A 14,224-nucleotide genomic window follows, 5' to 3' on the forward strand; every position below is an offset into this window, starting at 1 on the left:
TTTCAAACAACATGCCAGTCCTGCAGAGGCAACACTGTGAAAACTTAAGCTAAAAAGTAACTATTGTGTACTCCGTGGCAAGTTACCTCCTCAGGGCCAGGTCCCTGCAGAACACCCAGTGAACAGTTGTAAAGGTCTTACATGGTCATTCACTGTATGGTTGTCTAGAACTGTCTTCCTAAAATAGCAGCAGTCAGTGCACTCACCTGCAGATCTCCCTTGTCCTTAACCACAGCATAAATCCTCCAAAGCTTACAGAGACACCATTCTGACAAAATGACAAAGCAAGGGACTAAACAGAAATCTTTTCTTCTTCTTTTTTTTTAAACATCTTTTTATTAGCACAGTAACAAATGCAGACTTAAGTAGCCCACAACATACAACCAATCCACTGAGTGACTCCTATTCCACACCTTACAGTTAAACAGCTTAAGGTATTTCACTACAGGTTACCATAAGTCCTGATTAAACCCTTTATTCTTTTCACAAAGATAGATTGGCTTATAAAATAATACATTAACTACTTCTCATTTCATATATGAGGCCATATATTCACCTCTCCATATCACAGATCATGAGATGACAGTCTTTAAAAAGGATTTGTTAAATACCAATGTGCCCTCCATAGGGAAAAACAATCCCAACATCTTTTTACAAAAAAAAAAAGAAAAAAAAAAAGAAAAAAAGGAAACTCAACCCAGAACAAAATAAATCCCTCAAACCCAAACAAACAAAAAGCAAAAACAGTGTGTAGAGTCTTGAAAGGAGTTTTACATAAATGTCAACCTATGTACCTGTACAAAATTAAGCTGTTTTAATCTTTTATATATTGCAAGCAAACTGAAAACCAAAGAAGTCTAAGAAGTTTACATTCTTCTCGGTACTATATGTGAGCTAATATTGCTGAACTAATTACAGTCTTAAAGTATGCTATTCCAAATCCTAGCTGTCTACTGTAGCAAGATACCTTAAGTTACAACAACAAAATCTTAGGAAATAAAAGACTGAATAAAATCTGTTATAGAAATACCCTACTCTTTACCAGCACCCTCCCACCCCCCACCCCTTCAAAATCATAAGCAGCTCTTTCCATCACAGACAAATAATGTAAGAGTTTGACGAAAATCCAATTTATGTAGCGTATCTTTTGGTCCATTGTCTGGCCATTCTGTCATGCTCTGCTCTGTTAGTCATATACTGAGTGGCAATGCTTCCAACCAGGGGGTCAGCTGAAAAGGAAACACACCACTTATTTCAGACAAGTTACCCAATAAAAGCTTTTAAATAAAGCTGAAGTGTAAATTTCATACAAGGCAAACACACAGGTAAGGTACACTGTAACAACCTAAACATACTGAATTGATGATCTGTATCTTCTCTGATTTTGTGTATTTATGGTGACGTGCTAATCTGTAATTTAATAGTGGGAAATGCCAAAAGAGTTTAAAAAAGTTTAAGGCACAACAATCAGTCATATTTTGCATTACTGAGGTTTTTCACCAATTCATGTATTTCAGGTTTATTTTATTCCATCTAAGAGTGCCTGAGATACTCATGCTAAGTATACTTGTAACAATGTAAAGCTGCCTTCTAGGAAAGATTAATTCTCAAGAAGGGGTTTTGTACATCAAGTTTAGTACACGGTGAAATCTGGTCTTTCTCTCCTCTTTAGACATATAAAAATGCAACCTGTAAAATTACTTTGGAAATGAAGACATATTCCTCTTAACTCATGTGGACAGCGGGTGGGTTAGAGCAGCAGTGATGACCACTTGTGGCATAGCTGGCCACTTCTTTTAAAGGGAGGATGGAAAGTAAAAGGTCAATCCCCTGTTTTCAGAGCTGTCTGGGGCTCTTCAAGCTCCGTTACTGAATTACTGTAGCCCTTCAGACCAGCAAAGGATGCGTTTGGAAGGGGAAGGAGTTTTCATGTGCAGGAGGATCGCTTGTTTCCCCATGGGTCAGCCTGAGGAGCAGTGAACAGCGAGCTGGTAAGGGCTATCTCCCTCCACCACCTCCAGCCCCTCTCTGACTGCCCTGGAGAGGGAAATGTGCTCCACCGGAGGCACGAGCTGAGCTGGCCATACCAATAGAATGAGGAGGGCCGCATTGCTAAGGTGCTGGGAGGAATGCAAGGTGCAGGTGGACTTACCGGGGTTACAGTCTGTGAGGAGGGAGCAGATGGAGAGGAGAACTTTAGAAATGGTTAAAGCTGGACTCCAGTTGTCTTTTAAAATGTCCAGGCAGATGACGCCTTGGCTGTTAATGTTGCAGTGGTAGATCCTTGTCCGGAACGTTACCTGCAAGAGAGGGGTGTGAGCGGGTGTGCCGGGGTGCCACAGGCTGTGGGGAGGGACAGGACAGCAGCACCGAGCGAGGCAGCGGAGCAGCGCCCGGGCGCGCCGGGCCCCGGGCTGACCCACGCCGGGCTCCCCGCGCCGCCGCCGCCCTCTCGCGGCGGAAACGAGAAAGAGCCGGACTTAGAGCAGAAATGAGCAACAGTCTCAGGAGCCGACTTCCACGGTCAACACAAAACCAGGTCGCTGTGGGTTTAATTTCTTTTTCACAATTTTTTTTTTTGTCTTTTTGTTACCAGTGACAAAAGGGCTCAGGGCCTTAAAATTAGAATTTTTCTCCTTCTGGACTCCCAAGGATTTGTAAAATCCTCCAGACAGGCCAAGGCACTTGGAATCACAGTTTCCATCACTTCTAAGAGGCGCAGCAATAGGAGAAGTTAGATTTACTTATTTTCACGATGTGACTGAGCTAGGTAGCTTGCCACAGAAGCTATCTGAAAGAGAAACACAAGCACCAGGAGCCGTGCTCAGAACACCATGGGACCTGCAGAGAGGCCTTACCCTGACTCACTGAGTGAACAGCGACAATAAATTTGGTGCGATTTGCATGGATTAGGATTATGAGCATGAATAATTAGGATTAGGAATATGAGCTGGTGGGTTCATGTCCTAAATCTTCAAAATTTGTCAGCTATCCACACCTAGACATTTTATTGTCTGTTTAGAGGTCACAGGAATATTTGCAAAACACACTCAGCACTGGTGTGTTCTTGTCATACCACACACTTACCCTTCTCTCAAGATGGGTCCAGCCCACACATAAAACTTGCCAGTCAATCCTCATTTCTTCTACTGCCTTTTGGATGCAAAGAATTTGCCTATGACCCTTGCTCTCACAGGCTTGGGGAGCAGGCACGGGGTGGGGTGACAGCTATAGAAGCCTGGTGACTGGCATGTCCCTGTGCACTGAATCCATGCAGTGTTTCCAAGAATGCTCCCAATGCACAGAGCACATGGGCTATTTTTGGACTTGCAGAAGTGGTTACTTGTCACACAGGAGACACCCACACTGCATGCTTGGGGAGATTTTACGCTTTACTTCTTGTGAACTGCTTGGATTTTGGATTAAAACAGGAAGCAAACAAAGGAAACCCCAAATCCCTGCGTGTTTGCACATTATGGGGGAAATAGCAGAATGACTGCAAGACAGCAGAGATGGGTTACCCTCCCACACCTTCTGCAAAAAGCTGCCGCTCCAAAACCGAGAACTCCAGATGCTTTCTACCTAGGGAGCCTTGGAGGCATAGCAGACAAGACACCTAAATGACCTTTGTTTCCCAGATCATCTAATCTTCGGAGGAAAGGCAGCAATTACTCCCTGCAGTCATGTGGAAGTCCACGTGCACCAGCCTGAGCAGAGGGCGGATCTGCCTCTGCCCTACCTGCCCCAGCCCACACTGTTCAGGGCAAAACACATTCGTGGCATTTGCAGCTGCTGGCAATGGCTCTGCCACGGGTTCCTGAGCAGCCCTCAGCCCAGCCCTGCTGCCTGCTCAGTATTTCTGTGTTTGACCTGCACCTTTGGGCTCCTTCCAAGAAGGTTTCTAACTGTAAGCGAGGTAACCATTTTGACAGTTTAAACACTTCCAGAAGGGGAAGCATGGAGTATTTCCAAGCTGATACAGTAAGGACCAAATTAACATAGGTCAACAGTTCTAATTTGTAAAGACAGAACATTGTTAATCCTGATTCTTATCACAAAAACTAAATACTCTGCAGACAGTGTCTCAGTCCAGTTGACTTATAACTGATAACAAAGCATGAATGCTGTTTGTCTTTAAGAGTAAGATTTATTTTTAAGTTATTTTTCATGAAGGAGGGGAAAGTGAAAATGAAAGAAGACTCCCATATACTCGCAGAAAAGCCTGGTTTCTTAATATACCTTAAGATACAATCCTTAAAGGATATATCTATGGCACTGAAAGCAGTTTTCTCCAGTTAGAGGAACTCTATCAAGCACTGTGGAAAACATCTAAATTTGTTTTCCCTTTAGCAGCAACTCAGAACTAGGATGGTGTTAGACACGTGTAATTCAGCTGTTTGCCATTTAAGATTTTAGCTGATGGCACAAAACCCAGCAGTGCAGGGAAAGCAAATGGAAATGGAAGAGGGAGAAGCTGGAAGCCCACTTGAAAACAAACAAAAATATGTAAAGTAAATGCTCATTACACCCTTAAGAGGAAAAAAAACCCTCACATCATCCTAGTACATTCAGACCAAAATCAAAAGAAACTGAGTTACTTGGAAAGTAGCAAAGAGAACAGCATGTGGAATAGCAGAAAAATATAGTGTAACTGAACAATCCTTTGGAAATGTCCCACCTGAGATTACATTAATGCAGTAACTACATGGAGTTAAGCACAGCTTTTGAAAAGACATAAAAGAAGCTAATCTCAACCTTACCCTGAAGTGATAGCAGAGGTTAATTTACACAAGCAGCAGAATAGGAGTGGGTGGAAGGAAGTGGTTAGAGGTTATTAATACAAATGATCAAAGCACACACCCCAGGTCAACACAAGCTACTGTTTTCACCTCAGTAAATGAAATCAAACCCAACAATAATGTAACTCTTAGGAAAATGTCCATTGTAATAGTACTAATACTGGACTCTTAAAGTCTAATTATACTTGTTTACTGGATTCTCCTAAATCCAGGCACACCCAGCACGTGCCTGACTCATTTGCTATCTGAAGCACAGGCAAAACCAGAATACAACACAAAATGAGAAAACATAAAAAGCAGAGAACAGATTTGCACTAACATTTTCAAGACATTGTATAGAATGCTCAATTAAAAGCAAAAGAACTCCATTATACATATTTAGGACATGAAAGAGAGTATCTGTTCCTGTATCAGATTTCTCCCACTGAAGTTCCTTGTACCATGCAATACATTTCCAAGTCAAATTTTAAGATCTTTCATTTCTCCAACCTCAAGCACAGTAGTGCAGCCCCCCTTCATATCCTCACAAGAATCTAAATATCACTTCTAGCACAATCTTTTGGCTCTCCTACAGGAACATCCTCTCCAAAACATTTACTCCAACATACTGAATCAAGCCCTTAACTGGAGCTAGACCCAATGCTCAAAGGCTACACCTGTATATCCTTCATCACACATCTCTCAGATGTTCATCAATCACACTGCATTTGTCAGTGTTTATGCCTCAATGCCTTCTCTCACACATATTCCCAAGGGCTTGGAAGCTTGCCAGGATGGCCATTTTCACCTAATTTTATTTAAGAAAGTAAATCCTTTAATGGCATTTTAGTTTCAGGTTATGAAATGTGTTCAGCTACAGGCACTTCACCACTGGCAGCCCACCACAGCAGGAACTGTCCTCACAGGAGTTACCAAAGCCTCACAGAGGTTTTCTTCCACTGGTCTTACAGGGCTTACCAAGGAAGATTCAAGGGTTGCAAGTCCTTTTTCCTTACAGAGCTTCATCTTTTCAGAGATCAAGGCTTTTGAAATGACATTCTGCTCTATTTTAATATAACTCTACTGTTCCGTGAGAGCTTCTCATCAAAGTGATATACACTGGGGTTTGTTTCAAATAGCTGTTTCCTTATTTCTTGCCCTAAAAGGCACTTACAGGAAGGCTACTGTAATTACACTAGCCTAACACTTAAACGTGATCCACAGACAGTATTTACTCTCTACTGCAAGTAGTTGGACAGTTTGTAATCAAAAAAATAACAGGAATAAAGCAGGAGTGATAGGACAATCGTATTTTCCACATTACCACTGATTAACACCAGTGTAGATTTTAATACAGGAGCAGCTTTGGTTCTCAAAGCATGGTTCTTCATTTCAACCTGAAGTGTCCAAGTAGAAAAAGTGTGTTCTATTATAGCACCACCATACTTTCTCCTATATATAATCTCAATGACACTAAAGTTACACATATTTTACTTCCATGCCTACATGTGGTTTGTAAACTGATTTGGACTTTGCTAGATTAAAAACTCCATTTAAATGATACTGCTCCAATACAGTGAATCACCACGAAACTCACCTTTTAAGGCCTCAGTAAGTGGTACCTATCTGTTTGGTGTTTAATCCCACCCTTCTTTTCATCTGGGTGAGGGTTTAGATGCAAAGATAAAGACAAAGCAATCTCAGTCAGAAGCACTGAGCAGAAAGCAGGGCTGAGCTGGAATGACATAACTGTTTATTTGGTTCTGCATGGGAGAACTTGGCATACAGGACTGGCTCAGTAGCTCTGGCAGTTACAGCATAGTCTTGCAAAGTATCCTAATTGACCCTTGAAGCAGCATGGTGGGAACACATCTGAGAGCAAGAGCTGCAACTCTGGCTGGGCCATTTGCACCATGTACCCTGCCTGTGGCAAATACTTCTACCCCCAGGTGGAGCTGCTAAAGGGAGAGGCTGCAGAGTGGATCTCAGACTGTAGGCAATGTAAAGACCTTTCTCCTGAGCAGGACAGCCAGCAGGCCTGACTGCAAAAGGTGCTGCCCAGGTGGAGAACCTCCTGCAGCAGCTGGCTGATCTGTAGGAGGCAGTGAGAAGCATGTGTGGCATCAGGGCTGCTGAGGAGGAGCTAGACAGCTGTTTCCAAACTGCACTGGACCCACATCCTATGGTCAAACAGCCAGAAACTCCCACCAGCACACAGGGAAGGGAGGGGGGCCAATAATGCAGAAGAATGGAAGCTTGCCATGGCAAGGATCTGCAGGAAGAGACTTCCCCCAAAGACTGAGGTGTCCCCACAGAACCACTCTGCTGCTCTGAGATTGGAAACACACATCCTATCAGAAAAGGCACTAAAGCCAAATAAGGCAGTCATGGGAGTGACAAGAAAGGACTCTGGAGCATGGATAGTTTTTTCATCAATCCTCCTGGTCAAAGGGAAAGGGTTCAAAAGGGCTAGTCAAATCTAGCAAACCAACAAATGATTACGGGACTGGTGCCACAGCCAGGGGTTTGGCTACTTAGACCATGGACTTGCTTTGGGAAACCTAGTCTGCTGGGCACTGATGGGATCCATCTGTCAGAGAAGGGGAAGGAACCTGCATGGATGAACAAGGAGCTCCTGGACAAACTCAAACACACAAAGGAACTGTACAGAAAGTGGAAGCAAGGACAGGCAGCCTAGGAGGAACAGAGAGAGGTGGGCCTGTGAACTCATGAAGTTCAATGAGCCCATGTGCAAGGTTCTTGTACCTGGGTCTGGCAATCACAAGCACTGTGAGACCCACCTAAAGCACAGAATCCAGCTGTGGGGCCCCCAACACGAGAAGGAAATGGACCTGTTGGACTGAGTCCAGAAGAGGACTCAAGACAGTCAAAAGGCTGGAGCACCTCTCCTATGAAGAGAGGTTGAGAGAGTTGGGCTTGTTCAGCCTGGAGAAGAGAAGGTTCTAGAGAGACTTTAGAGCAGCCTTTCAATACCTAAAGTGGCCAACAGGAGAGCTGGAGAGGGACTCTCTACAAGGGCATGGACAAGGAGTCATGGCCTTAAAATGAAAATGGGTTAATTTAGATGAGATATTAGGAAGAAATCCCTTATTGTGAGAATGGTGAGGCACTAAAACAGGTTGCTCAGAAAAGTTGTGGATGCTCTATCCCTGGAAATGTTCAAGGCCATGTTGAATAGAGCTTTCAGCAACATGGTCTAGTGGAAGGTATATCTTCCCACAGCAAGGACGTTGGGACTAGATGATCTTTAAGGCCGCTTCCAACCCAAACCATTCCAGGATTCTATGATGAGTCTGAACAAGCCTGGGCTGATAAATGCTTCTGACCTGTAGTATAGAAAGCAAAGGTGTAACAAAGCACACATGGAAAAGCAAAAGATCACTCTTTAAATGCTTACTGGGCTCACAACATAATAAATTGCATACAGTTGGTTGGATGACAAATTATTCAGCAAATTAAACAAAGAATCCCCAAACCCAAAAACAAACAAACAAAAACTACTCAAAAGTGAATTAAATTCTGACATGAGAACCATCTGAGAATGCCAGAGAATCTCCAAAAAGAGATGGACAGATGTCAGCAGAAAAGCACTGGAGATGTCCCAAGGCAGAACATGATGTTTGTGCATTGGAGCCCTATCTTAGAGGTAGAATTTAAGGACCTTCTACCAGAAAGAAACCCTGAAGTTATGTGAGCAAGAACAGGCAAACAGTTTCCTTAATTTGGCAAGCTTGTATTAATTTGTGTTGTGCAAGCAATTAGCATTGCTCTGTTGAGATGGACTGATGGCCTGAAGAAGTCCTTTCTGCTGCAGACTAGACCAAAGTCTGAAAGATGGTGCAGTCACTGGCATTTATCTCATCAATCAAACAACTTTTAAGTAGAAAGTTAAACATGCACATAAATGCTTTCAGATACGAGACAAACACCAAGTGTATGCACAAGCACCTCTTGTAATCCAACACTTTTCCTGTGGCCACATACTGGAACCATCGGATAACGTTCACTTGTGCTGGTATTTGCCTTAGAGCACTGGAACACAACAACACTGGAATGTAAGAGCTTCACAAATATAACACACCTACAGAAAGTTTGTTACTGTACCAAGAGGTGAACAACACAAGTGTCCAACAAAACTGGAAAATTAAATACTACTTTGGTGGCCAAAACACATGTAACTTATGCTTACAGTACCTGAGTTGTTTGAGAAATAAGTATTTGTAGCATTTCTCCTCTTCTCAAGTTTATTTACTTTTCAGTTTCTCAGTCCTGTCCAAAGGCTTGCACTAAATGCTTAGGACTTATAAACAGAAGCAGGAAGAAAGAAGACAAGCTCTAAGATAATTAAGAGGCCTGGAAAAGTTGTTAACATTAGCTAATAGAAACTCCTGTAATGTCTAAAATTAGCTTAAGTTTGTTCTTAAGAAGAGTGGATTTCAAATGGGCTGTGTTCCATTAACACTGCATGCTACTCATGTTTAGCACTCATGACTTAAGATATTAGCTACAGGTCTCTTACCTTTGGAGGCTTGAAGGGATATTCTGGGGTAAACGTGATGTCAAGGAAGAAAACACCTCCTTCATAGACTGAACCTGGAGGTCCTAGAATGGTTGATCTCCATTCATAGATGTTATCACCTTTGGGGCCAGCACTAAGAGATAAAAAACAAAATCATTTAGAAATACTACCGCAGCTCAAATAAATACGACTTCTTACATTCTTCAAGTATGATATGGAAGAAATATTTCAATGTTACTCTTCATACACCACCTGAAGTAGAGACAGGGATTAAAAGAAGATTGAATGCTTTCAAACACTCAGAGATTTTACCTGAACTTTTCAGTGTTTCAGACTGTTTAGCAAAGCTGAGAAACAAGAGGTGGGGTATTGTTTCCATTTTCTCTGTCTTGATAGTTAGAAGAGCAGCATTGCCCAGAACTACTCCTAAACATACTACACTATCAATACAATACAAGAGCTAAGTTTCAAAGAACAATTTCCTACTGTATTTCAGAAACGGCTCTTCCATCTCAGTCTTAATAAAACTGTACCACATTAAAGACCATACTAAACAAATTAAGGATTTATGCTCATTTTATGAATCTTGTGTGTTCTTTAAAATTAAAACAAATCCTGCACTATTGTTAAACAAAGGCTCATAGTATAATTGAAGGAAGCCAAATTAATTATGATGCTCTTAAATGTCAAGAGTTTCTACACTTTTATCATTTTACTGCACATGATCTTACCCTGTTGATATTGCTTGCATCATGGAACTGTTGTTTTTTAGAGGGAATTAAAATCACTGTGCCAAATTAAAACAGCACTTTCTCAAATTAGCTCTGCTTATTTGAGATTCTGCCTAACCTGCCAGCATGTCACTATAAGCAGTACAAACTAAAGGTGTTGCAGAGATCAAATGTCTGCTTGGTAAAATTAGTTTTACTGATATCCTCAGACACTTGTACTCGGTAGTGTGCCATGTGTCACTGAGCATTTCTAAGTACAGCTCAACCTATAAAGCCATTAATGGTGTAGGACTCCTTTGCTGGCTCTTCCCTTCTGTACTGCTATTGTAGTATTTCTATTTGTAAAATGCCAGAGCTGGAAAAGCATTTACATAATGGGTTGTGCTGACATAGCTTTTTACATCACGGATGTACCATGGTTTCAGAAATCTCTTCTCCCCTTGTTCTGAAGGGGATGGATCTTAATGTTCCTATAAAATGAAAACTAGCCTTGCTCTTCTTTCTTCCTTCTTTTAACAAGGCTCCTCTAAGACAGAAGGTAAAAACCAGGCTCTTTTCATATTATAATAATCACGGAGCAGTATTACTTGAGAAGGAAGGCAATACAATAAATTCAATATACACATGACAATGTGCATTTGATTAACATGCAGGAAATCAGAGTAATCACTAAGTGTTAATAACAATGTTACAGAAATACAACTGCAAGAATATAAATTGTCAACAGTGATCAGAGACATTTTTTTCTCCCTGCTCTTCCCAGTACCGGTGAACATCTTCTTGACAGCAGGGGAATTAGGAAGAGAGAAAGGGAATTAATTCTGTTATCAAACCTAACTTTTTTTTTCCCAGATTAACCTAATTATAAAATTTCACAATATGTTGGTGCTAGATAATTCAACAATGGTGAAGTTATGACTAAAAGCATGCTTCTAATGCTTCTAGGGAAAGGAAAGCATGTAAGAAAGCAGTCTCTGCAAATGATGCACCAGCCACAAGGGAAAGATTTTTCTCTCCAGAACACAAAACGCCACACAGCTCAAGATCAGTATTAAATTAAAGTAAAAGCCATTCCATCCTGAACACTCCTGGCATCCCACTCCACCTTAATGACTTGTCCCTGTCCTATGCAGGTCCATATATTTGGGCACTCAGTACTCTCCAGCTACCACTTGTGCATTAGACTGGAGAAGTGCTGTATTTCGAGGGAAGCTCTGGCTCTGGAAAGACACCAACTTAACTGTGCAAACTTACTGAAAAGGACTCTCTGGGGCACCCTTAGCCACCGCTCCAAGGAATCACCTCTTTATGTACCTATTAGCAACCTACTGACACACTGTCATTACTGCAAGTTGCGCCGGCAATCATCCTCCCCTCCCTCCCCTAAAGGTGGAGCTACTGAACGGGAACAGGTACTTGAACTTTGTTAGCACCGATTTACTGTTGGAATTTATATCGCAGAACTGCCAAAGGAGAGCACTTCAGCACTCAAGAAATGTGACGTGCCATTAGCACCGAATACAGCCCTCTGAGCCAATGAGAAATATTTCAACATTTCTCATTTTATTTCCAGCTTCAGCCCAAGGGACTGTCAATAAAAAACTCCCACAGACTTAAAAAATATATTATCATTAGTAATAGTCTTAGAAATCTCTTGTATCCTATTAGGTTTCCAATTAGAGCTATCACTGCACACAAGTAATATATTGCCATATTAAGAGTGCAACATCTTTGTAAGACGTCAGTAGGCTTTAACAATGTTGTGCTAAGCTTACCTTTTAAGCTTTTCATAATTCAATTAACAGCATAAAATAGCTGTGCACGTCCAACTTTTACACATTAACATTGATTTCTTATAAAAGAAAGACTGAAAGAGGATGATGCAAGTCAGCTTCAAGTATGATACTGCTTAGATTTAACTTAGGCTTAGTAATATCAAACAGCTCATGAAGACCTAGTGAATAATAGAAAAGTGACAATACTTGACCACAGTGTAAGAACAGTGGCATTAACTTTTGGTGGAGATATGGAAACTGTCAAAGGCTAAAGATTACATTTTTTTATTTAAAATCCTTGCAATTATCTGCTTCAAAAAGAAATTCACTGATGCATGGACACAGGGCTCACTGGCACAGCTGTCACCTTGCCTGATTTGTGTCACCATCGCTCATATTAAGTGTCTAGGTCTACTAATACAACATTTTAAAGCTGTCCAACATATGACCACTAGGAAGACAATTTTAACCAATTAAATAGAAATAGTTTCCACTGCAAGATGAGAGTATGTAAGCAACAACTTTCTATATTAACTCAGCAGCCCACAACCTCTTCACTTCCAAAGAAAGAAATGAATAAAAGACCAGCAATTCAGAGTGAAAAATGACTTCAAAAGAAAACTGAAAAGATCCCAACCCATTATTATCCTATCAAGCAGCATGTGTTACACTTCAGTGCAACTGAGATCTCTTTTGGAAAAACAGTGATACATTCTGAGAAGATGCACTGCACTCATTGTAACAACTGATCCTGATTGTTCCCAATGATGCTAGCTTATTCCCCAGACTGATGTTATGACAGAAACACTCCTTGGGAAACCTCCCAGAGCCAAGGTATTGTTCAAGGAATATCTAATTTTCCAAGTCTAGAAGCAGGAAAATGCAAGGCATTACCTCCTGGTAAACCCAAGGCAGAGAAAGAGTCAGTACAAGTGAGACCAAGCTCAAAGTCCTGCACAGGCCATGTCCTAACCAGCACTGCGCTCCTTTGGAAAAACCTGATCTTGCTCTGCCTCTCTCTGTTGGCAGACGCCATATTCTTTCCCAACTTAAAAATCCAACAGGTAAATTAGAAATGCCTGCAGCAGAGGCTGGGGAGCAGAACAATGCCTAGGCAAATTAGCTGCAGATGCCTTGCAGTACGGAGCAACTGTAAACACAGAATTCTGTCTCAGAGATTCAGTGTTCATGGAGAAAGACAGACAGACAGACAGACAGACACACACACACAGAGTCACACATACACTTCCACAAATGAAAAAAGCTGAAATGACAGACAGTCTGCAAGAACACCCAGCCTGTGGCTTTTTCATATTAAGCCTGCCAGATATAACCTCCGCCAGGTCTGCAATGCCTGATACCCCCCTGATATTTTGCACACACACACTCAGCTGCCTCCTCTGTCCTGGCATCCTGGGCAAATCACTCAAAATATGCCTATGCCACAAGGGAAGGCAGGACTTTTTGGCATTCACCACATATAGGTAATGTATGGAAATCCCTGGGAACACAGTGATGGTACTTTCCAGGGGAATGACTCAGTAAAGAGTCCATCGTTTATGTAAACATGCTAGTTCATTTAGAACCTACCTGGTCCTTTCTAGGAGTTGACCAATGATAATATAAGTGCTCCCTTAAGTGAAAATTCAAACTAGCAAATAGTTTAATTTCTCTTTGAGATATAGAAGACACAATAGCAGATCACTGCAGTGATAAATCAAAATAGCTGATGCTACAGACACTAGGTTAATACCCTGATATACCAAGGCAGCACATATTCCTTTTAAAAGCTAACTAATTTAGCAGAGTAGTTTAGAAGTGCCACAGACTTCTATCCGTCAGCGTGATGAGAAAAAGGGCAATTCCCTGGTATGATGAACGAAATAACACCTAATGAAAACCTACAATATATTTCAGGTAAAATTGCAAGTAACAAACCCATGAACTCATACAACAACTACTCCATATCCCTAGGTGCTATTTTTGAGGCTATTTTGCCCTAAACATGAAGAGTCTCATGCTAGTAGCTAAGCTGTTTTGAAGTTGCACACTTGGGGAAAATAAACATAAATTCTAAAAACACTGCAGACATGACCTTTTCCAAGGGACATAGCTCAAATCAGAAAGCAAACAACATACTAATGCCACATGGGAACTTCAAGGTGGCAGAGAATCTAATGATCTCTAAAGTAAAACTTCACCATTACAAACTGACAGCAACATAACTTTTTTTTGCTGTTGCTTTATTTTCTAGTAAGAAAAAGTTAATGGCTGAACACGGAAGTGCATCTTAGTTATGGACTTACTAGGCAACTTTAGGAAACAGCTGACTGTTGGAAGGCCCCTTTTCTTTCCCCACTCCCCTTTTTTTTTTCCTATTTTCTTCTCCAAAGATGTAAG

The 14,224-nt window shown here is 41.4% G+C and overlaps 1 protein-coding gene across 2 annotated transcripts in view; it reads right to left on the reverse strand.

Moving 5' to 3' along the window:
• Positions 1-134: 134 nt before the first annotated feature.
• Positions 135-14,224, reverse strand: part of LOC311157317 (ubiquitin-conjugating enzyme E2 E1) — a gene marked incomplete at its 5' end in the record, with an annotated part of 45,572 nt that continues 31,482 nt past the window's right edge. For both annotated transcript variants that reach the window (XM_084211952.1, XM_084211951.1), the window contains 3 exons: positions 135-1,229; positions 2,153-2,300; positions 9,319-9,451. In XM_084211952.1, coding sequence (XP_084068078.1) covers positions 1,132-1,229; positions 2,153-2,300; positions 9,319-9,451 — 379 coding nt within the window. In that variant the 3' untranslated portion in view covers positions 135-1,131. The remainder of the gene's footprint in view (positions 1,230-2,152; positions 2,301-9,318; positions 9,452-14,224) is intronic.

This window comes from Fringilla coelebs, assembly GCF_963513975.1.
Source record: "Fringilla coelebs genome assembly, chromosome: 1".
Taxonomy (NCBI): Eukaryota; Metazoa; Chordata; class Aves; order Passeriformes; family Fringillidae; genus Fringilla; species Fringilla coelebs.